This window comes from Pantherophis guttatus, chromosome 3 (assembly GCF_059756535.1).
Source record: "Pantherophis guttatus breed Tessera chromosome 3, ASM5975653v1, whole genome shotgun sequence".
Taxonomy (NCBI): domain Eukaryota; kingdom Metazoa; phylum Chordata; class Lepidosauria; order Squamata; family Colubridae; genus Pantherophis; species Pantherophis guttatus.
The window spans coordinates 84,503,235-84,528,374 of record NC_142065.1 but is presented as its reverse complement, the minus strand read 5'-3'; the positions used below and the strand labels follow the sequence as shown (position 1 = coordinate 84,528,374).

The window sequence follows — 25,140 nt, the reverse complement described above, 5'->3', positions numbered from 1 at the left end:
CAATCGTCTTTCTGTCCCTCCCGCCTAGTCTCTCAGATCTTCTTTAGCAGAATTGTGACCAAAAACACAACAGGAAGTCCACCACTTGGACAGATTTCCACATACCAAAACTACAGCCTATCAGCATCCAGGGTCTTTCATATGCCAAACAGATATCTTTCATTGTTTATCTCAACTTCTAAGTCTGTCACTCTTATTTCAGGATATTCCGTATGCCATTATCTCAAGAGCATTGGCAGCCTGAATTTTATCTTTTGTCATATAGTTAACAGTTTAGTCTGTCACAGACATACATTTTAAAGTACAGCTTAAGCTACAAAATATCATAGCAGCACTAGGTTTTGGCCTGAAGAAGTTGGTGCTGTGTTTTAAAATAGGCATTACTAGATCAATAGGTTCCTGCAACTAATATCAAAATGGGCAAATGATAGTAGGAGGATTCAGTACAGTTTGCATGAGACTATAAAAACAGTAGGGAAAACAAGATCTGAATCGTAGAATCATAACGTTGGAAGGGACCTTGAAAGTCTTCTAGTCCACCCCCTGCCCAAGGCAGGAATCCTTATATCATTTCAGACAAATGGTTCTTCAATCTTTTCTTAAAAACCTCCAGCGATGGAGCCTCCACAATTCTGAGAGGCAAGTTGTTCCACTGATTAATTGTTCTTACTGTCAGGAAATTCCTCCTTATTTCCAGGTTGAATTTCCCTCTGACTAGCTTCTACCTATTGCTTCTTGTTCTGCCCTCAGGTGCTATGGAGAATAAATCAACACCCTCTTCCCTGTGACAGACCTTCAAGTATTGGAAAACTGCTATCATGTCTCTCCTGAGCTTTTCTTCATTAGGCTAAACTTATCTAGTTCATTGTAGTATTTAGCATCCGTACTCCTTATCATCTTTGTTCTTCTTCTCTGCACCCTTTCTAGGGTCTCAGCATCTTTTTTGAATCATGGCAACCTGTTGTGGCCCACCAGTGGCCTGCACGGATCATGGCTGATCCCGACGACGAGGAGGCTGGTGTGGTGTCACGCCAGCAGCCTGCGCAACCGGCGCTCGCATTGGATAGCGAGGAGGCTGAAGAGGATGTGGTGCCAGAGGCAGAGACTCTTAAGTGGAGAGAGCGAAGTGGAGGAGCCTCTTTTCAATGCTCGAGCACGCAGGGCTGCCAAAAGGCAGGAGTGGCTACTCAGGAGGAGGAGGTCTCCTCGAGAGTAAGGCTTGAGGATAATTGGCCACTCCCTTAGCCTATTTAAGTCACATGCGGTTAGTAAGTTTCTTGCTGGAAACAACTTGTAATTATCATCAGAGCATTTTTGGAAAACTCTTATCATATTTTGTTTTCTGGGCTGGTTGCCAATCTTTGCTGGACTTTGGTTTATTCTTGCTACTTAATAAATTTGATAAGGACCGTTGGTGTGTGTCAATATCCTCAGAAAGGAGCTGGGGCAGAACACAACCAGAACTAGATGCAGTATTCTAAGTGTGGTCTCACCAGTGCAGTCTAAAGCAGTACTACCACTTTCCATGATCTTGATGCTATCTAAGTGAATATATGGCGTCATTCCCAGTAGGCTACCTTATGCCACGATAAAGTGGAATTCTTCTGAATCCTGGCTTATCAGGATCAAACAAGCATGCAGGTGCATCCTGCCTAAACTTGGTATGAAAATGCTGGAGTGTAATATATAATTATAATTTGCTAGAGTAGTGGCTACATTGCCACAGCACATCTGTTATTTATTCTTGCAGATGTGCTTTGTTGCCTTCTATTGCATTTCATAACATATAGCATATACAACACTTTAGGAGGAAAACAGTTTAATATTCTAAAATAGGAACATAGATACTTTTTATGTAGTCAGACCATTCATTTATCTTGCCAGTAGTATCTACACCAGGGGTGTCAAACTAGATTTCATTGAGGGCCGCATCAATGTCTTTGACCTCAGACCGCATCAATGTGTTTGACCTCAGAGGGCCAGGGTGGGTGGGGCCAGGGTAGGCATGGCCAGCTTGACGTCACTCATGTTGGAGTGCTTGTGGTGGCCCGAGTGTTCAGCCCGTGAAAACGGGCCCCCAAGCTCCATTTTTGGCTGTGACAGCCTCCTGCAACTGTCTGCCAGTGAAAACGGAGCTCAAGAGGGCCACCTGCAGCCCTCTCGAGCTCCATTTTCTCTGGCAGAGGCACCAGAGCCGGTCTTTGCTGTTTCCAGGGCAGCTCCGCGGGCCAGATATAAGCACCCCATGGGCCGGATCTGGCCCCCGGGCCTTGAGTTTGACACCTCTGATCTACACTGATTGGTTTTCTCCATTTCTACCAGGAGAGGCTGAACGAACTAGAATCCTTCCTTTAAACGCTACCCTTCTTTTTCAATTAGTAAATTTTGGATCAAGAAACTATGTGAATAAAATCCTTAACTATTTAAATCTAAGCATTAATAAAACAAAAAAAATTACCATATATAATCAAGGTGACTTAATCTCAGGAAAGTATAATACAGACCCTCATAATTTCATCAATATTGTTATATTCCTTACATCTTATCCAATTTGTAGGGAGACTTAACCATTGAATTACTTTTATGACTTCCCTTGTGCCTATCAACAGATATGTTTTGGAGAATCTGCTACTATATTATCAGGCCACCACTTCTGTTTCAATAAATTATACCCTCAGACAGAGTTGGTGAGATATAAGAACATGAGCATGGTTTTATTTAATACATGTCATTTAAAAAAAAGAGATTTTATGATAAGACTTGAGACGCAAGGAAATGTTTAATAGCTTTAAGTATAAAATCCTAAAATGACATTTTGCTATATAACATAAACATTTAAAGCATTTCTATTTCATGAAATTAAAATTGCATGCCTTATATGCACTAAGGGTACTAGGGAAAGTATTTCCATAGTCCATAACCATTGTTTTCTTGAGTATTAAAAAAGAGAGTTAATGTTTTGTTATCCAACTGAATTTAACTTTTAGCTGTTTCGTTTGAATCCAAATATGTGTCTCTCTGCGACAACTATAAACATTAAACATAACTCAACCTGAGTCAGGTTGACTCAGCCTTCCATCCTTCCGAGGTGGGTAAAATGAGGACTCAGATTGTTGGGGGCACAGAGTAAACTGCTTAGAGAGAGCTGTAAAGCACTGTGAAGCGGTATATAAGTCTAAGTGATATTGCTATAACAGAAGTATTTGAGTTAATTTAAGCAAGAATGGGTAAACCATGAACTTATTTCTAAAGTGCTTAAAAGGTATACATTTCGTTTAAATTGAGCAAATTCTAGAGCACCACTAATTCTGCCATTTCTACTTTACATGACTCTTTGGACTTAACTTAAAGAAATCAGTGCACTTTTAACTGTTACTGTGTCACAGTGTCACTCCAGAGCTAGCAGAAAAGAAGAGGAAACAGTCCATAGATACCCTGGATCCAATTTAAAAGTCTGGATGTAAGTTCTATTATTTTACTAAAATAAGTCTAGAAAAATAGCCTAACACATTCAAACCATTGCTGACCTATATATTGTAATGTTTGCTGATTATATCAAACATTCTGCTGGACATAAAAAAACCGACGGCATTTATAAGTTATTTTCTTGCCCTATTAATTAGAATAAATATTTTTTGTGAAGGAATACATACATACATACATACATACATACATACATACATACATACATACATACATACCAGTGGTGTGTTTCACTACCTTTGCTACTGGTTTGTTTGCGCACGCACGCACCACTTCTGCACATGCACAGAAGCTTCTGCGCATGCGCAGAGCGTATTTGATGATGTCCGGGCAGGTGGGCAGAGCCTCCTGCCACTGCTGCTACCGATTCACCCAAACCGGGGTGAACCAGTAGCAACCCACCACTGATACATATATACATACATACAATACATCTGATTTAGGAATCACAACCTATGTGCTTCCACATATTACCTAAATGTTTGTTCTTGGCTCTTCCAAATGGATCTAATAATGATTATGATTTTTCATGTGAACTGAAAAGAGTAGAAATGACAAAGATGAAGAAGTTGCTACCTTCTATGGAAAAGTATTTTCTATAGGTTCTGTTCATCATGATTATTCATCTTAATTTCATCCTTTGTATAGCAGAATTAACCAAAACAAGTAGCCATCAGAAAATCCTTTATCCACAAACAAATGCTTACAATCTTTTTGGACTGTTGCCTTCTGGCAGAAGATACAGAACAATTAAAACTTGGACCGCACGTTTTCTGAATAGTTTTTATCCCTGAGCTATAAATGCACTCAACAATGAACTAAAGGGTGTGGATGTTTGGGTGGTTTAGGGGTTAGGAATTTGTGGGGGGGGGGGTGTTTGGGGATTGTTATGCGTGTTGGACCTGGTCTTTGGGTGTTAAGTGAATTTCATTGTATGGGTATACTGTGTATACACATACAATGACAATAAAGTTATTATTTTATTTTATTATTATTTTTTTATTTTAAATCGTCTGATTTATATCCAAATTGGTCATTTTAAGAAACAACCTGTTGGATAGAATGGCGTTAAAGCAGAGCTATAATCCACAAATAACAACCTTACATATGTTCTCTGTTGTTCCAAATGATTCAATACAGTATGGACAACAATAGACATAGCATCATGAGTTGATCTATTACACCTATATGCAAATTGGTATGGGTCCAAAGTAGATGCAATACTAGCCTTAATATAGTTCAGCACCAGACTCTTAAAACATTTCATGACAACAGATGTTAAAGCTACTGATCTATAATCATTAAGAGATACAACTACTGTCTGCTTAGGGACTGGCACTATAATGGCTCCTCTCCAAGAAGAACTTCCTTCTTGGAGAGGAGACAAATAAGAATGATCAAGCAGGGTATATAGAAATTCAATTTGGAAACCATAAACCAGGATTATTAATAATTCTGGTAAACCAGAATTATCAGCAATTCTAACTAATCCTAAAACAGCCACAAAGAACTACAGTATTTTTCAGAGTATAAGACACACCAGACTATAAGACGCACCTACCTTTTTTGGTGAGAAAAAGAAGAAAAATAAATTTGCCTCTGCCTCTGAGCAATTTTGCCTTGTTGCAGCAAACAGCAAACAGCCTGCTTTACTTTCATTTTCGTTTTCAGCATAGCTTGATTAGCACAAGGAAAAAAAAGATCTGCTGCAGCAATTTACCTCCTTGCAGCAAGCAGTAGAGCCCTACACAAAACAGCTGAGTGCAAATCAGCTGAGAGTCGGGAGGCCGATCCAATCAACTTGTGCTAATTAGGTGTGCTGAAACTGAAAGGAGCTGTTTTTTCTTGCTGTTTGCTGCAAGGAGGTAACTGCTGGGAAGCAGAGGCCAAAGGGTGGGGGCCAGTGGGTGGACGGGGCTACATTCGGTGTTTCATCCCCTTTTAGGGGGGAAAAAGGTGCATCTTATACTCCGAAAAATATGGTAATACATGATTTTGTTTTTCTCCCATTATTGTTAGGTGAACAAACCTTTACTTTAGCACTAATAGCACTTACATATTTTTTCTCTTGTGTTTTTTCTTCTTTTTAACTCTATATAACATTAATTCTTTACTTAAATTTTCTATAAACCAGTGAGAGCTGAGGGACAGGAAATTTATTTTGGATTAATGATGGGCTATGAACATTTGATCACCTAAGGCACAAACCATGAGTTGTTAACCTAAACAGGACTTTGATTCCTTGGAAATTAAAAAAAAATAAATGTACCTAGGTTGTCATTGTTGTTTTAAAATGAAATGAAATTGCGATGGAAAGAGATTTTTGCTTAACTGAGTCATTTTAATTCATTAAAAGTTTATACTGTTTATATTTTAGGGAAATGAATGTTCCATTTTTTTTTTACCGAGTGAAACTGCATACTCATTTATTTAGAAGAAAGTCCCAAGGATGAAATGGACCATTTCAGAGCAAATGTGCATTACATTGTGCTGTTAATGTTCAGAATGATCTGTTAGGATATAATCTTATATCCATATAATTGAAGCTATATGGATCCCACTGAACTCAATTGGGCTTACTTCAGAACAGACATGAATAAGAAAACAATAAGCAGAATGGAAGCCTGTATGAAAATAAAATTGTTGTTGTTGTTTTTAGCAAAATCAGTTGGATGGAAATGTATTCATGTTCTCATGACACAGATGCACAAAAGACCACAGACACATCCACCATTTTTACATAATAGGTAATGCAATCATTTCAGGAGAAAAAAAAATGCTGAGCTGTAATGTAGTACAGTTTCTTTCTTAGAAGCAGCTCTTCTTGTATTCCTTCATATAGGATTTTTTCAGCACAGGCATTAGCCTAATTGTTAAGACCTTGTGATGTGAGTACTCAAGCTATTTCTAGCCATTAAGGATTCGTTTTTCCCAATAATCAAAAGAGGCTCTCAATTCATTTTCTGGAAGAAGTCTAGCAGAATGTTTCAGAAATGGCTTTAATTTTCTCCTTTTTTACACCTTGAGGCAATGTGTTTCAAGATGTGCTTATAGTCGTCATAAAACTGTGAAATGTGTTCCCATCCAACAAGACCAATGTCTTGTGCTCTAAGTAAATAGTACTTTACACTGAAAATACAAATCTCCAATATGCCTTACTGTTCTTTTTATAAAAAAGATCTTTGAACATAAACAGAAGACTCGGAAGACTGCAGTCTTGCAACTTGAGGTAAAGCCACCGTAACTTTGTGGAATGGAATTCTTGAACCAATTCCCTTCTTTTCTTTCTCTCAAGACCTTAACACACATATATATTATTTCCTGAGAAAAAAAATTACGGCATGTTTTATGTTTTCCTCTAGCAATTTGTGCACTATGAGAAAGAATGGTCACTTTTTTTTTTATTGAAAAAGTTTTACCAATACAAATTTTCCCCCCATTTCCCCTCCCCTTCCCTCCCTAACCCTCCCCAGCCCTCCCCTCCTTCCATGACTTCCCCAAGGTGAAATCCGTCCACATTGTATTATGTCATACTTTACCACCCTTCTATTCTCCCCCCCTGTGTACCATACATTTTATTCATAATATTAAGCTATTGTACCCCCTACGTACTATACATTTCTACACAACATTCAGCTAAAAGCTATCTGGTACTTCCTGGTTTGGTATTTATTCTGCACATAATCTATCCATTTCTTCCACTCCCATGCATAGGTCTCTTGAGTCCGGTCTTTTAAGTATGCTGATATCTTTGCCATTTCTGCAAAACTGGCCACCTTCAAAGTCCATTCTTGAATTGTAGGCATAACCTCCCTTTTCCAATATTGAGCAATCAATAACCTAGCTGCTGTCACCATATACAATATCAATTTTGTTTCACCCACTGAAAAGCCCCTAACCATACCCAGTAAAAACAATTGAGGAGAAAATTGGATTTTTTTCTTCAGAACATTTTGCATAACCCACCAAATTTTTATCCAGAAAGCCTTTACTTTCTTGCAGGTCCACCATATATGATAATAGGTAGCATCTAAGCAATCACATCTCCAACATTTTGGTTGAACATTAGGATACATGCACGACAATTTCTTAGGATCTAAATGCCACCTATAAAACATTTTATAGAAATTTTCCCTCAAATTCTGTGACTGTGTAAATTTAACATTCTGACCGCATATTTTTTCCCATGTTTCCATCATAACTGGTTCTGCAAAATTTTGCGCCCATTTTATCATACAGTCTTTAACCAATTCATTTTCTGAATCTCTTTCTAACAAAACATTATAAACCTTCTTAATATGCACTGGGCCTTTCTCTTTTATCTGTCTAACCAATTCTTCTTCATGCAACATTAATCCAATTTTTTGATCTTCTCTCCATCTCAGTTGAAGTTGATTATACTGTAACCAAGTTAAATTAATCCCTTCTTCCAACAGTAAGTTTAATGTCTTTAACTGCAATCTGCCCCCATCACAAAAAATTACTTCTTTATATAAACCCCCCCCGAGTGACTTTATATTTATATTCCGTATGATGTGATCAAGATCCAACTATAACGGTATTTTATAATCCCATTTGAACCGGTGCTTCTTCCATACTCTCATCAAGGAGTTTCTAAGCATATGGCTGTTAAATACTTTATCCACCTTGTTCTCATAAAATAGGTATGCATGCCAGCCAAATTCAAGGTCATGACTCTCTATATTCAATATTCCAGTCTTTGTTCTTCCAAACCAGTCACTTGCTTGTGTCAACGCTGCTGCTTCATAATACAGTCGCAGGTTTGGAAGTTTAAGACCACCCCTTTCACGAACATCTTGCATAATTTTCAGTTTCACTCTTGGCTTTTTCTCGTTCCAAACAAACTTATTCACTCCTTTTTGCCATTCCATCAACTGTTTATCACTTTTAAGCACCGGAATCATTTGAAACAAAAATAAAAATCTAGGTAGAACATTCATTTTAACTGCTGCTATTCTTCCAAGTAGAGACAGCTGCAGTTTTTTCCAAGTTTCCATATCCTTTTGTACCTTTCGCCACAACACCTCATAATTGTTTTGGAACAGTTTTATATTTGAATCTGCAACTTGAACTCCTAGATATCTCACCTTTGGTACTATTTCAAAGCCTGCCTTCCTTTCCAATTCCTTCTTTTGATCAATTGTCATATTTTTAACTATCATCTTAGTTTTTTTTTCTGATTCAGTCTGAATCCTGATACCATACCATATTCTTCTATAATGTCTTTCATCTGAATTATTGATTCCATCGGCCGTGTTAGGGTAACAACCAGATCATCTGCAAATGCCCTTGTTCTGTAATCCTCTTGCCTTATCACTATTCCCTTCAACGTGCTCAAGTCCCGTATTGTATTCAGCAAGACTTCTAGAGTTAAAATAAACAACGGGGATAATGGACAACCTTGTCTTGTACCTTTTTCTATACTAAAATTTGTAGTTAAGCTTCCATTAATGATAATTTGTGCTGTTTGCTCTTGTTAGATTGCTGAAACCACCTGTACAAACTGGTCCCCAAAGTCCATTTTTTAAAAAGTCTTTAATAGAAAGTTCCAATTTACTCGATCAAAGGCCTTCTCCGAATCCAAAAACACCAGCACTGCAGAGATCTGTTTATTCTTCTCAAGATATTCCAATAAATCTATAATTTGCCTCACATTATCCTTCATGTATCTGCCTTCTATAAATCCTGTTTGATCATGATGAATCACCTCTTGAATAACTGGCATTAGTCTGTTGGCTAATACTTTCGCAAAAATTTTATAGTCCGTATTCAGGAGAGATATTGGTCTAAAATTTTCCGGTTTTGTAGAACCTGCTTCCTCTTTCGGTATCAAAGAAACAAAAGCTGCTTTCCATGAAGGGGGTATTTTTCCTCCTTGTTGTATACTACAAAATAAATCTTTAAGATGTTCAATCATTTCTGCTTGTAGAGTTTTATAATACACCGCAGTTAAACCATCCGTTCCTGGAGCTTTAGCTGTTTTCAGTTGTTTAATAGCAACAATAATCTCCTCAGCTGTTATTGGTAGACTCGTTCTTTCCTTTTGAACACTAGAAATTTTTATAACTCTCTTTTCTTCTAAATATTTATTTATAAGTTCATTCTGTATATCATCTTTAGCATATAGTTTAGTATAATAATCTAAGAAGGCTTCTTTGATTAATCTTTGTTGAAATACATTCTTCCCTCCATACTCAATACTACCAATAGTCCGAGTGCTCTGCTGCTTCCTCAGCGTGTAAGCCAACCACCTGCCCGGTTTGTTAGCGTTGCAAAATGTATTATGTTTCGCAAATTGTAAATTAGTTGCTGCTTGTTCCGCTGTAAGCATTTGAAATTGATCTTTCAAAAGTTTTATAATTCCTTGTAATTTTTCATCTGTTGGATTTTTTATAAGCAACTGCTCTTTTTTCTTTATCTCCCCTTCCAGTTCTAATCTTTTTCTTTGTTGATTTGATTTATGTTTAGAATTCATATAAATCAGTACCCCCCGCATATACGCCTTACTCGCATCCCAAACAATTTCAATAAGGGTACCCTTGTTCAAGTTGTTGTTCCACCAGGCAGGGCTATCAACATAATAATTTTAAATTGGGGTATTTTAAATTTTCGGGGTTTTAAACCGGGCCAAATCTATTTAATTATTTTAATTTTTTTTTTATTGAAAAAGTTTTCAAATACAAATTTCCCCCCCTTTTTTTCCCCCTCTCCCTCCCCCTCCCTAACCCCCCCTCCCCACCCATCCCCCCTGTGACTTCTTCATAATTCATAACAGATTACTTACTCCCTCCTCTAGATATTGACCTTTACTTACTAAAAATATTATTAATATTATAACATCCCCCTTTATCCATACATTTCAGAAAAGAGAAAAGAAAGGGGAAAAAAAAAAGACATTATACTATGACATTATAGAATAACTTCTCCACTTTAAAACTATACAATAAGTCCTACTTTAACATTTAATCTTCTATATATATTACTATAACATTTCAAAGCGGCCTTCCCCATAAAATCTAGTTTAACATTTATTCCACTCTATCCATTTCCTCCACTCCCCTAAATATATCACTTAAAAATCCCTTTTCTTAGGCTAATCAATCTACTAACTAGCTTATTCACCCACTATCATGCAAAATTACCATACACAACATTTCTTAATATCTTTGAATCACTGCCCACACTACTTAAAAATATATGTCTATATTTTCCATTATATCTAAATAAAAAAAAAAGAAAAGACAATGACTTTAAATTTATAATCCATATAGTATCTTCTTTGAGGTCTTTCCACTGGATTGGTAGAACCAACATCCATAATCGGGTAACATAGCTTGCTGGTGCAACAGTTTATTCAGGATCTTCAATCATATCTGCCCCCATCAGTAGTAAATATCTTCTTATATGTATACAAGTAAAAACAACCACCCGAGTGACATTATAATTATATTCCATATAGTAATAATTGTGGGTTTCATCAGGATTATTAATTCCCATCATCGTAGTGGGTAACAACCCGATCTTCTGCATGCCCCAGCATAATTCTCTTGCCTTGTGATTCAAGATAATATAATATGTTTATCAACACAAAAAGAAATTCCAAAATGGATAATTCAAATCCATCAGTTAAAGGCTCGTTTCACGTCCCCAAATTACGGCCATGCAGAGATCTGCCACAATCCTCAGGATGATATTAACCAATACGTCGCCTCTTCTGTGTTTACACATAATCATTCATATTTTAAAGTCACTGGCTTCACTGTTGCCTAATTTAGAAATTTCTGTTTTTATACCACCTATTTCTTTTTTTCTTTTCTTTTTGTGGGTTTGGTTTCCATCCTGGTTTCCTTTCTACAAATTGTGTATCATCTGGTCGGTTTTTATTCTGCTTTGTAGATTGGTCTTGTTGGTTTTGTTTTTGTATCTCATGTTTCTTTTTTATCCCTTGTATATCCCCTAATTGGTTTCCATACTTATCCTTGCCTTGATAAGTCATCACATTAATGTTAGATGCCACTTCTCTCAAATTTGTAGATAGTCCAGCTGGGGTATCAAATAAATCCAAAGGCAATTCATCTGGTACAGTCTCTGTAATTCGATATTTTACCTTTATTTCCGGCTCCTTCTGCTTATCCTGTATTATACCTGAAGATGTTAAGTTCATTTTCAACCTATTTTGATAAAATTATTCTGCTCTTTCAACAGTATTTAGCTGATATCTTTCTCCTTGGTATCTAAATATAATACCAACTGGGGCGTCCCACCTGAATGGGATATTTCTCTTTTTTAACTCAATCACCAAGAAACCAAATTTCTTCCTTTCCATCAATATCTTAGGTGGGAGTTCCTTGTAAATCCAAATCTTTCTTCCATACAATTGCAAATTAGAATTGAAGGAATTTTGCACGATATTATTCCTAATTTCTTTATCTGTAAAATAAATCACCACATCTCTAGGCAATTGCCTTTGGTTGGCAATCCAAGAGTTGATTCGATAAACTCTGTCAATCCTACAAAACACTTCGTCAGGTTGAACCTTTAGAATCCCAGCTAGAAATTCAGAAGATATTTTCCTTAAATCCTCTCTATTATTTTCCTGCAAACCTCTTAATCTTATCGCATATTCTGTAAAATTATATTGTACCATTAAAATCTCTTTTTCAATCTTCTGTTGCAGATTTTCTGCATTACCATACTTTTGATCAGCATCCATTTTAGGTTTTTCTTCTAAGCTATTATCCTGAGTGTTTGTCAAATCATTTTCAATTTTTTGAATTCTATTGTCCATTTTATCTTGAATTTCTTCCATTTTAGACTCTAGTACATTAGTATTTGTGTCCAACTGTATCATAAATTCTGTAAAACCATTAGCCACTTTTGAGAGTTTTTTCTCCAAAAAATCAAACTTAGATTTCACCAATTCTTTAATTTCCTGCTTAAATTTAAGTTTAAGTTTAAGTTTAAGTTATCAGATGCTCTAACTATGCCATGAAATATATTTTCAAGTACTGAATTAAAGTCACAAGGTGCTTATATACATCCATGGAAATTTTACACTTACTTTCAGTCATTCAGTGCTGCCATATTTACCTGAAAGCTACATTAGAATATGATGGGAAAACACCTGATCTGTAGTTCTTGCAGTTTTATGTGAAAACAAATTAATAAGTCTTTTAAAGTGTCATTTATCTCTTGGTTTTGTCTGTAAAATATATTTAAGCACAAGAGGTTCCTTCCAGGGGTGAGTTCTAAATTTTTTTACTACCAGTTCTGTGGGCGTGGTTTATTTTGTGGGTGTGGCTTGGAGGTCATGTGACTCGGTGGGCATGGCTAGCTGGTCAGAGTCATTTCAGGAAGGTCCTCGCACTTACGACCAGTCCTCACACTTACGACCCGACTCATTTGTTTGCTTTTAACACTGATCAGCTGTAGGACGACCCTTTGAAGCCCCGCGGCAAGAGTTTAAACAGTTTTTTTCCCTCTAGTCATCAGCTGGGACTCAGGAGGCAGCAATACATTGGGGGTGGGACCAAATAAAAGGTAAGAATAACGTGGGGGGGTGGGGGGGGGACAACCGGTTCGATGATGTCATATCGTCACCGCTACCGGCTCGGCCGAACCAGACCGAACCGGGAGGAACCCACCACTGGTTCCTTCCTCCATTCTCTTTCTTAATTGCTTCTTTGGCTCAGTCTGCCCTGATCTGAATTCCTCTGAATTTTTTTCATTAAGAGAGAATGTTTCCCCCATGAAAACATAAGCATGTGGGATGAGCAAATCTAACAATAACTTCTTTTAAAAGGGTTACTCATTCCCATTAGTCAAATTTAAAAAGTATAAAGATTCCCAACATGGAGACAACCCCATAATTTACCTGATTCCCATATATAATAGGTTTTTTTCTTAAGAAAAATAATTCAGCATCAGCATCCCATGTTATAAAACCATTTGACTACAATGGCCAAAGGGGCCAACTAAGGACTTAACTAACTAAATGAATCAGTTTAGTTTTCTCTTATGACATCTGCAAGATTTTTCTCCTTTTGTCAAGATCTGCCTCTTTATATGAGTGCTATAGTGACTCACTTAGCAAAGGAAGTGGCTTCTATTGAGATATTGCAACACTTCTTTTGTCAGTCTGATTTTCACTTGCATTGAATGTCCATGGATACCACTGACAACCAATTCAATTTTTTTTTCATTCTGTTAGGAAAAATTCATGAATACTTGGAAAAAAAATCTAACCAAATAGAATTCACGATTCCAAATTACTACACAGGTCAAAATTCTTGTTAAATTGATCTTGCCTATTTTATATTTTTTCCCTTTTATTAAATTTTTTGAGTGGGCATGTATACAATATACCAGGGGTGTCAAACTCTCAGCCCACAGGCCTGATGCGTCATGCGCTGGCCACGCCCACGCCTGGTTTAGTGAAGGAGAAAAAAGTTGGCCTACATCACGTGACAATGCCGTGACAACGCAAGTTTGACATCCCTGCAATATAATGGAGACTTCAACACTAAGTAACTAGCTCAAGATCAAAACCTTCATTGTACAAACTGCAGCAGCTTCTTTTTTCTTATATTATGTACTGTTTTACATAGTGTCAAATAATTTTATGTTTGTAATATCAATATCCTAAATTGTAATTAATACTGATATTTATTTATTTATTTATTTCTAATACTATTAGTAAACAAAACAATATAATGTCAATAATTTTAGTACTATGCAAGTATCATTATATCAAAACAATATAATAGATTGAGATTTGCCCCAAAATAAAAAATATATTTCTGCATAATACTTTACCCGTTTACACATGTAGGTGATTTTTCATACTAGTTTTTCCCCTTTTGCAATATTTTATGAGTGCTTACATGCAAATCATTCAACAGTGCAAAAACAAAACAAAAACATCCTGAAGGAACCATATATTTAATTACATTAAAACTGCCTTTTTTCAATGTTTTTATCCATGTAAACCTTGTAATATCCATGTAAATATTTATGTAGGAGAAGAAAAGAAAAAATTGGCTATTTAAAAAACAGAATTAAATTAAATCAAGATTCAACCCCTGCAGAAAATTAATTGATCATTTATTTTGATTATTTACTGTTATTCAGTTCAATTTCTGTCATGGTTCTCTGAAACTGAAACATAATGTAGCTAAAATTTGAATAATGTTAATACAAATCCCTTTGATTCCAGAGTTCAACCAAAAGAACTGTCAACTATTTTAACAGTAACAAAGGCTTTAATTCCTAACATATTAATTTTTGAAATCAGCCTTTAAACTGCTGCATTATAATGCAAAAGCAATTATATTTTCTTCTTTTTAATATTTACAATAATGCAATAATTTACTTTACTGTAATCATTAGCTAATAATTCTCTTGTATTTTTAACTCTGCTTTCTTTTTGTTTCTGCCAAAATGTCATTCTTCATTCATGGTTTTCACTCAGTCATGTTTTAAAAAGAACATTTTGTTTTTGTTGTTGCTGAATATAGTATACCATAACTGGTACTATGGAATTTCTCAAAGGAAGGCATCAAAAATGAGTATTTGGATAAAACTATTTCTGCAAGTTGACACCCTATTTGCCCCCAGCATTTTATAACACAGAACAAAAAGTTTACCCTTCTTTAGAAACAACCAATTTATCTCTTTAATAATGAGAGTTTTGAAATGAATTTCATGGCTACGCTGAAGTACAGTACATGTATAAGTATTTACCTCATGATAAGCATTGAATCTGTGAACAAAAGCTAGAAAAAGGGGCAGATCTGTGCTACTGTCAGAGTAATTTGAGCAGATGCTTTGTTTCTCACAGTATATAAACATTTGCTTTATCCCCCTTCACGTCTGGTCAAACATATTTGCAGGTTTTTAAAAACAGAAAATACTGAAAGGCCTGATTATCAGAAAAGTGAATGAATATATATATCCCATGGTAGCAATTGCTTTTCAAGCGACTTCCAATTTTCTGAAAAAAATGTATTGATCGTTTCTACTTGACACGTGAATTTCTTTGCAGTTCATTCTGACTTACTTTGTCAGGGAAGTCTGACTTCAATTCAGTAATACTCCTGCACCAATAAGCTGCTATCTTCTCACTTATGAGCTCAATGTTCAGGAAGGAACCTTGACCTGGACCGTACATGGGACCTATGGTAGTTCCACGTATTATCCTTGGAGAAACATTCGTTACAATGTCCTGTGAAAACAGTAAAAAATAAAAATTAGCAATTCAAATTGAGCAAAGAAAAAATATTTCTACTTCTTAATTCTGAAACTTTGCCCTCTTGAGGTGCATACAGGTAGTCCTTGCTTAACAATCATTTGTTCAGCAAGCCAAATTATGATGGCACTGAACAAATTATATTTGTACCTGGTTTCAAACTTATGACTGCTGCATTGTCCTCATGGTCACATGATCAAAATTGGGCATTTGGCAGACCTCCCACATTTATGACCACAGGGGAGCTTCAACTTCCTCTCATTCACCTGTCTCCCCTCTACCTATGCCCTTTTGGTTGCCTTGCACACTATTGCCCTGTAATAGAATGTATAGCTGAAGATGGGGCAGAGGGAGTAGAGGGAGGGAGAGTAGTTGGCAGTAGCACTGTGGTTTCCCAGGAAGGAGGCAGCACATTCCAGAGCGGGCCCAAGACCAGAGACTGTGTAGTCCTGTATTGGATGGTACGGGGAGGAAAAGTTTCAGGATAGGCTCACCTTAGAATCTCCCATCCATTATGTATCTATTAGGTTAGAAGCTTATAACTTTACTTTTTCAAGATTAAACTGGAAGATCCCATAAAGAAATGGACTCAATTGGATCTCACTGTGGCATCTTTGGGCTTAGGCCTGACATGCTCTGGCCACACCTGCTGCTCTCTCTCACTTTCCTGCCAATCTTGCCATGCTGTGTTCCAATTATATCAGCCACTCTGCACTCCCTGATGCTTTGTGCTCCACCATCTAACAGATGCATCAATGGAAATTCCAGCCCCAATTAGGGTCATTAGGGGAAGACTTTCTGAATTTTATACTGGGTTCTTTTATTATTTTTATGAATGATAACTACTATCATTCTACTACTACTACTACTACTAATATTCAATTAGTATGTTGATTACACAAATCACAATATCACAATATTGTGATATCACAATATCAATCAAGATATTACCTATAATATCTCCTAGTAAAGATCAAGTTTTCAGGAAGGGGTTTATTTTCTATTCTTGGACAGGAACCCTGCTACTACAAAGAGAATTACTAAGTTCTTATTGGCTACTATTGCCATAAGAAAACTGAAAGTAACCTAAATTGTGATGACAACATGAAGAAGTCTTTTATTTTATTATTTAGACTTCATTTTATATATTTGTTTTTGTTTTGCTTTACTTTATTGAGGTGTTGGTTGTTACTTTTAAAGCCCTACATGGCATGGGTCCAGATTATTTGAAGTGCTATCTCTCCCTGATGTGACAAGCCTGTCCCACTCATGCCCACAGAAGAGGGCTGCTACAGATCCCATCTACTAAAAAACTGAAACAGATGGGGTCAAGGAGATGAACCTTTTTTGCTGTGGCCCATTCCTGTGCAACATTCTACCACTGGAGGTGAGAACTTTCTCCTCTCTTTTGGCCTTCCAGAAGAATATTAAAATCCACCTTTGCCAGCTATTCTGAGGTTCTCTGGAGATGGGTGATGGAATAATAAGACCTCATCCCATCCTGTCGGGATCTTAGCTCTCTTAGTTCAGTTTTAGAATAGTTCTTAATAATATTTTAACTCTGTATTATTTTAATCTTTCAACTATCTTTTACTTGTTTTATAATCTGTAAATCGTCCAGAGTCACCTTGGAGGGGAGATGAATGGCATAATAAACAAACAAGCAAATGAACAAATAAATCTTTGTTTACTTCTTATATGTGCCTCCATGGTGTTTTTAATGATCTTACTATATTTGCACCTGATTTTATATGTCATTTTAGTTTCAGTCATGATTACTAACTATGAGTGAATAAATAAATAAATACATTCAGGCAGAATTTCCTCAGTAGATAAACTCCAATGTTCAAATGCAAACATTCAGTTTGGTGGCAGACAAGTATTCTTGTACCATTCACTAAATATAGTCTACATTAGAAGCGAGACGCAGGTTTTGTAGACAATAGGCATTCCCTTTAGGCAAATTTCAGCCCTTATGTTTCTTTAAAAACTGTATATTATGTCTAAACAGAAAATATAATCCATAAGCATTCTGATTATTTTATTCATGTTGCTTTTTGAATAAAAATATTTTGTATGATCATTTCATTTCATTCAAAAATTAGGAAGGTTTAAAGGATATTTCAGATTTAAATTTATAAATAATCATTAACATTATTGTGTTGTTTGGAAACATCACCTAAACTGAAATTCGTTTATAGAAGTATGTAAATTTACAGGTTTAAAATAAAAACAATTTTAGGTAAAGGCCATTTGGTTAAGGATTTCATAGAGGTATTTGGTTAAGTATCCCTACTCACCATCTTGTCACTTCTGGAGCGATAACATGAACCCCCATTAGTATATGGCAATTAAGATCAATTTACATATTTTAATTAAGATCCATCCCACATAAAACAATTAGGGTAATAGGCATACTAACTGATTTCATAACATTTGGACGTTTTTCCAACTAGATAGACAGGAAACGTTAATTAGCATTAATTAGTGCTGATCTGCATATGTTTGATAAGGCATACCCTCACTACAAATGATTATTTATTCCTGAATCTGCCAAGTGCTACCATAGCAGAAAATAAAGGAACTTCCTTCATATTGTATGTAAATGTCTGGTAATTTTTACTTGTTTTTCTATTTGGACTATATATTATGAAATAAATGAGTAGAAATGAATATACAAATATATACATTCATATATAGAGAAAACATACTAATTAATGTGCAGCAGTTAATAGGCACTGATGACATTTCCATAATAACTGTGAAAATGATGGTGTTTAGAACCTTTTCTATTACATTTTGCCTTTATATCCTGATACTACAAATCAGTATAATTTTCAGATAATTTTTTTTGGCAATCTTTAAAGATGAGGATACTGTAATATATTTAGAAAAATACAGCATTTGTCAATGTCTCCTCCCACTGAAATAACAACAACAACAACAACAATAATAACATTTGCAAGAAATTACACTTGTCTGCAAGTAAGAACTGGTAGGATTACAAATATATCAAATAGAATATTCTAGAAAAGTAATATAGAATATAGAAGAAAAAGAAGATGCAAAATAGTTCTGGGACAAAGCACCTGCCACATAACACCCCAGATTTAGCAATTATCAATAGGAAAGAGAACAACGTCTGGATAATGGACATGGCAGTACCTAGAAGTGAAAGAACTGGGAAAGATAAGAAAATAGAAAGACGAGCAAATAGAAATAGAATGACTGTGGCAAAAAAGCAAAGATAGTACCAATAGTAAAGGTGCTTGGGGTGCAATCCCAAAATCAGTGTTGTATCACTTGAATTGACAAAATCACCATCAGCCAACTGCAAAAGGTAGACTTACTACTACTACAAACAGTTTAGATCTTGCAATAATACCTTTATCATCATGAAACAATAGGTTTGGATACTTACAGAACCGAAGATTTGAAATATTATTTAGTTAGTTAGTTATTTTTAATCCTGGTACTGTGCTAATAGAAGGATTGCCTTCTTTAGCTTTACAGAACATACCTCTCTTTCTATCCAAGTGAGTATTTTATTGCCACATAACCTCTGCTTAGTGGAGATACTCGAATTAAAGCATCCAAGGCAGCTGTCTCACTTCCTGAATACCTCAAATGAAGGGAATCCAACACCTCTTTGCTTGATTTGTTCTACTATCCCAGGGCTCTTTCAGTTAGGATTTTTTATTTTCAACATTCAGTAAGAATCAATCTTCTTGTAGTTTAACTCTGATATTTTGTGCCTTGCACTCAAGAAAAAAAAAACAGATCCTAATATTTTTCGATATGACTGTTGTGGTCTGCCAGCAGCCTGTGGAGTCAGACAGTGAGGAGGCTGGGGAGGAACATGGGCCAGTCCTGGAGTCTGGGGAAGACTCGGAAGAGGGCTCTGCATCAGAGGCAGAGATGGGGCCAGGGCCACTGGGAGTTATGTGCAGACTCCAGAGCCTCCAGAGTCAGACATCAGAGAGGCAGAGGAACAGGGGGAACTTGTTCCCAGTGCGCACATGCGCAGAGCTGCCAGAAGGCAAGAACAGTTAAAACAAAAGGGACGACTTGGGAGTAAGGCTTGGAGATGACTGGCCCCTCCCATAAGATATAAAGGAAGAGCAAAGGCACATGGGGCTTTGCAGGAAGCAACGTTGTGGATGGAGTTGGTTTGTACTTTGAAACTCCATTTTTGACTCTGTTTCTGTGTGGCCTTGCCAAGATAATTGCCAATTAGGTCTTTGGCAGCGTGTCAAAGAAGATAAAGGTGGGTGTTTACCAGCCTTATCCGAAGGACTGTGGCAGACTTCTGTTGGACTATTCATAAATTCTTGGTGATTCAGCACGTACTGTGTATGAAAGGAATTCACAGCCGTTAAAATAAAAAAAAAAGGTTTTTTGAACTAATTGTGTGCTTTTTACTATATAGGGAAGCCTAGGTCAGAACAATGACATTCTTTCAGCTATTTGAAGAGTGCTATTTTATGCCTCTCACCTGTCTATTGTCAAAGCTAAACATACCAACCTTTTTAGTCCCTCTTCATACAGCTTAATTTTCTAAAGCCCTAATATTTATTGCTTTTCTATGAATCTTTCTTACTGTCCTGGTCTAGTTTCAATATTCAAAGTGTAATCTGATGAAATAGTATGATAGATTTTTTTTTTTGCATGTTTAGAAATTATACTGCTATTGATATAGCTTAAAATTACCTTCACATCACATTTTTGGTTCAAATTCAGTTTCCATTTGACTACTAGTACTACAATATTCCAATTGCAAATACTATTACCAAGCTGGGTATCCCACATCCTATACCTGTGTATTATATCTGTTAATTTTAATTTTTTTCTTTGCTGCTCATTTCTGTAAAGTATCAAGATTGTTCTGAATTTTATTTCTGTCTTCTAGAAATAAACACAATTTTGCATTATCTCCAGATTTAATAAGCATTTTTTAAATCATTAATGAAAATAGTGTGCTAAATCCGGGAAGGGAACCTGATAGTCTGTCACTTGATATTCTGTTATCAAAGCTAGAATTTGATGTAGACCCATTGACTATGATTGTTGAGCCAGCTATACATTATATTGTGTAATCCATCCCACACCTAACTAGATTGCTAATGGCCCACATCACAGTTTATATAACATGGCCCACATCACAGTTTATAAAAAACTAAAAACACATGTAACATAGGCCCAAAATATTTAGAAAATATTTTATTGTAATTTTATCGTAATATTGTCATACCAAATGTGCTACAACATCAATTAGTGCTATAAATGAATTGATATACATAAAATATAGACTTTCCCCATAGTTTGTTATTTTAGATATGATAAAACGCTTTAATGGTCACTTGACAAACATATCAAATCAATTCCTCAAAGAACATATGATTTTTTAAAAAAATTCTGAGTTTATAATCGGATTTTATTGGTAAGATCAATTAAATCTGTTTCTGGAAAAATAAGTTTTCATCTAAATAAGACTACCAGTCCTATTTTTTTAAAAAAGTGACAAAAAGTTGGTACTAGTCTTCCACATAGTTTTCAGTCATGACAGGTTGAAAATTCCCATGAGATATTCTATGGGTGAGCGTCTTAATAACGCGAAAATCAATGATTTTATTCTTAGGGCTTTTCAGGTCAGTTCTACCTTTATTGGAATGACTGAGACAGGCTGGAAGTATCCACACAAGGGACTAAATGTCTCACCAAAGCAGATTACTCTAAAACAAGACCCAATCAAGCACACTTAGTTACTGTATTTTATACTGAGAACGTCTTCAACATTTTCAGTCAAACAACTTTAACATCTTTTAAAACCATCAATAAATGGGTAATAAATGCCAAACTAACAAGGTGAAAACAATTCCTTATCTCTGTTCTCTCCTTATGAGACATATTTAAAAATAAATGTTTAATGAGGTTGGGGGAGGACAGTATGTGATAAAAAAAAGGGGGGGTAATTGAACCAATCACAATCTAACTAGCTTAGATTAACTCTAAATCACTCCCAGTATTATATATTGCTAAACTATTTCCATGCTGCAGGATATATATATATATATATGATAAACATGTCTCTCTAACACTAACTGGCTATAAATAAAACTCCAACTAACATATACTCTCAATCATGCACTTTGCAGAGATATTTCCAGCAAGTATAGGTAGTCCTTCTTTAGCGCTGCCTCAGTGACTGTTCTCAGTTATGACAAAGATGAAAAAGAAATTTGCAACCAATACTTTGCACCTTCTCTCACTGAGTTACATGTTTGCCATCATAATCAGCACACACTGTCCTGTGGCTTATTTATTTTTTTCTTTCCTCCTCTTCCCATGAGTAGATGGTTTAAACAAACTATCTTTTCCTGAGCTGCTTTTCTGGGCAATTCAACAGGTCCCTCAAAATACTAAGACAAGCGAACAAACTTTGTTCTGTGACTTTAATTAAGGCTCACAACTGCTGCTTGAAATTGACAAGACTCTAATCGGTTTCACAGAAAGGCTTTTGTTCACCTCCTTTTGGGCCTAGCACACTCCTTTCAAATGCATATTACCCATTGTGTGCCTGTTTACTCTTTTATAATTCCTACCACACCAATGAATGTAAATAAAAACTGTTTATTCTCTTCTTTCTAATCATCCCAGTGCTGGGATGAACATTCCAAAGAATGGGAAGTAAGGAAAAAGGAATATAAGATTTGCCCGGCTTCCTCAGAAGTAAGTTCTGGAAATCTTTATGGCCATTTGTGTTTATCTGGCTGTTTGGAGTTGTATCCTTCTGATATTGTAAAGCAAAGGAAAACTGAAGTAAAACCGTAAGCACAGTTGCAGTCACAGGATTTCTACTTAGTGACTGCTTTGCTTAATGACCAAATTGTCAGTCCCATTTGTGGTCACTAACTGAGAATTACCCTTCCAACCAATGTTTCCTTTAATTTCTTACAGACAGCATGCAGAAAAAAATGTTTTGTACAGCTTTTCTCAAACTAAGTGCAAATTTGTATGCCACAATGCAAGTGTATGAATAAATTGCAAAAGCATGTAATAGTGACATATTAAAATGTTTATATATTTCTTAGTTAAAATATAGAAACTAATAGTATGTCACAAATATCCTTTAACTTATTTTTTTACTGCTGGCAAGTAAAATTGCTACACAATTTCCTTAGCAGTGTTTTTCAGAAATGGCTAGCCACTTCCTTCTTCCTTGAGAGATATGACTGGCACAAGGTCACCCATATTGCTTTATGCCTATGGTAGGACTGCTTAGAATTGCTTATTTTCTTAGACTTACTTCAAACTCACAATTTCCCACGTTGTAGCCTGATGCTTTAAGCACTACACCAAATTGACGACATACACAGAGGGTGACTGGGATAATTACCCTCCGAATATGGTGGGATGACACTGACCCCTTCAACTGCCGTGAGAGGGCAGTGAAGTCCAGCTCCTGGTATAAGATCTACTCTTGACCTAGTACTATTGGACTATCTGGTGAAGCCCGGACCACTTTACTTTCCACCTCTGTTTTTTTGTGATGTTTACGGCTGCTGACCTTCTTGCGCTGTGAGACTCCCCCCTCTCACAGGTTTGGCCCTCCTCACTATCGAGGGCCTACCTTGATGACAGATTTTGGAATCCCGAGAGATGGCATGTTGCGAGGAGGGATTGTGGGGGTTTTTGGGGAAGTTTTTAGATAGGATTTTAAAGGGTTTGGGGAGAGGGGTGGGTTGTGTGGGTGTGGGGGATAACCCGTGGGGGAGGGGACTTGGTCCGGCTGAGGGGTGCGGCATGGGAGGTGCGGGACTCGGAGTCAAGGAGGGGGTTAGAGCTTGTGCCGATGATGGGTATCATATCAGTACTGTGGGTGAGAGGGGCAGATATGGCGGGAGCAGGGGGCCATATCATACGATGGGAGTGAGCGCTCGCTGTCTTCAAGCGGTGGTGCGCTCTGGCCCCCAATGCTCCTTTCGTTCCCCAAGTTGCACAGATCCTCAGGGCCTGGGCCTTTGGCTGATGTTATGCAACGCCAGGTCCGTGTTAAATAAAGCCCCCCTCATTTGTGATCTTGTTCAGGAGGGGGAAGCGGACCTGGCGGGTATTACGGAGACCTGGTTGGGGGGGTCCCCCTCGTTGAAATGTGCCCACCCGGTTTTCACATATTTCATCAGCCGAGGTCACAGGGGAGGGGCAGGGTGGTGGTGGTTGTCATTAAAGAAGATCTTGGTCTGAGGATGGCCACTGTTCCTCAGACTGCCAGATGTGAGTCCCTCCTTGTGAAGTGGGGTCATGGGGTACAGATGTGCTTGCTGATTACGTACCTGGCTCCCTGCCACGTGGCGGCGGCGCTGCCTGAGCTGCTCAACATTATAGCCGCGGTGGCGGTTGATACCCCCAGGCTTATGGTCATGGGGGATTTTAACCTGCCATCTGTCGGTGAGGTGTCTGAGGCGGCCATGGAGTTCATGGCTTCCATGACGGCCATGGACCTGACCCAGTTAGTTCATGGCCCTACCCACATGGGGGAAAACACGCTGGACTTGGTTTTTGTCTCTGGTCAGTGGTTGAGTGATTTTGAGATAGGGGATATAGCGACTGAGCCCTTGTCATGGTTGGATCACTCCCTCCTTCGCTTTGACCTTCGAACCACCACACCCCGCCGCAGGGAGGCGGAACCGATGAGGTGGTTCCGCCCCAGGTGCCTGATGGATCCGGATAGGTTCCAGGCAGAGCTTGGGCCATTCGCTGAGGCTCTGGCTCACAACTCGACTGAAGACCTAGTGGCCGCCTGGGATAGGGCAGCCGCTGGAGCTTTGGACTGGGTCATGCCTCTGCGGCCTCTGATCTGGCGCTGATCTGGTCTCACCTGGCTCCTTGGTTCACCGAGGAGCTGAGGGAGATGAAGTGCTGGAAAAGATGCCTGGAGAGCAGTGTTCTGACTGAACACTGGTAAGGTCTCATATTAGGACCTACCTAGTGGCGATAAAAGCAGCAAAATGTAATTATTTTTCCGCTCTTATTGCATCATCAGATAATTGCCCGGCCGCCCTGTTTAGGTGACCCGCTCCCTGCTCCACCAGGGAGCGCGGGAGGACCCCTTGGAGGACAGGGCCGAGGACTTTGTGCAGTATCTGTATGACAAAATCGCTCAGATTCAGGAAGACTTGGACTCTGACTGGGTAGATTCAGGAGGGATGATGGAGGCAGGTCTTGAGAATATTATCTGGGAAGAGTTTGACCCTGTGACTCCCGAAGACGTGGACAAGATTCTGGGTAGACTGAGTGCAGCCACATGTTTATTGGACCCGTGTCCCTCCTAGTTGGTGCTGGCTTCTCGGGAGGTTACACGAGGCTGGCTCCAGGGAATTATTAATGCT

General features: G+C 37.4%; 1 protein-coding gene across 1 annotated transcript in view; it reads right to left on the bottom strand.

The window, feature by feature from the left end:
- DPYD (dihydropyrimidine dehydrogenase) overlaps positions 1–25,140 on the bottom strand; it is a 584,219-nt gene that overhangs the window by 190,990 nt on the left and 368,089 nt on the right. Inside the window, exon 14 of the mRNA XM_034437263.3 lies at positions 15,563–15,727. Coding sequence (XP_034293154.2) covers positions 15,563–15,727 — 165 coding nt within the window. The remainder of the gene's footprint in view (positions 1–15,562; positions 15,728–25,140) is intronic.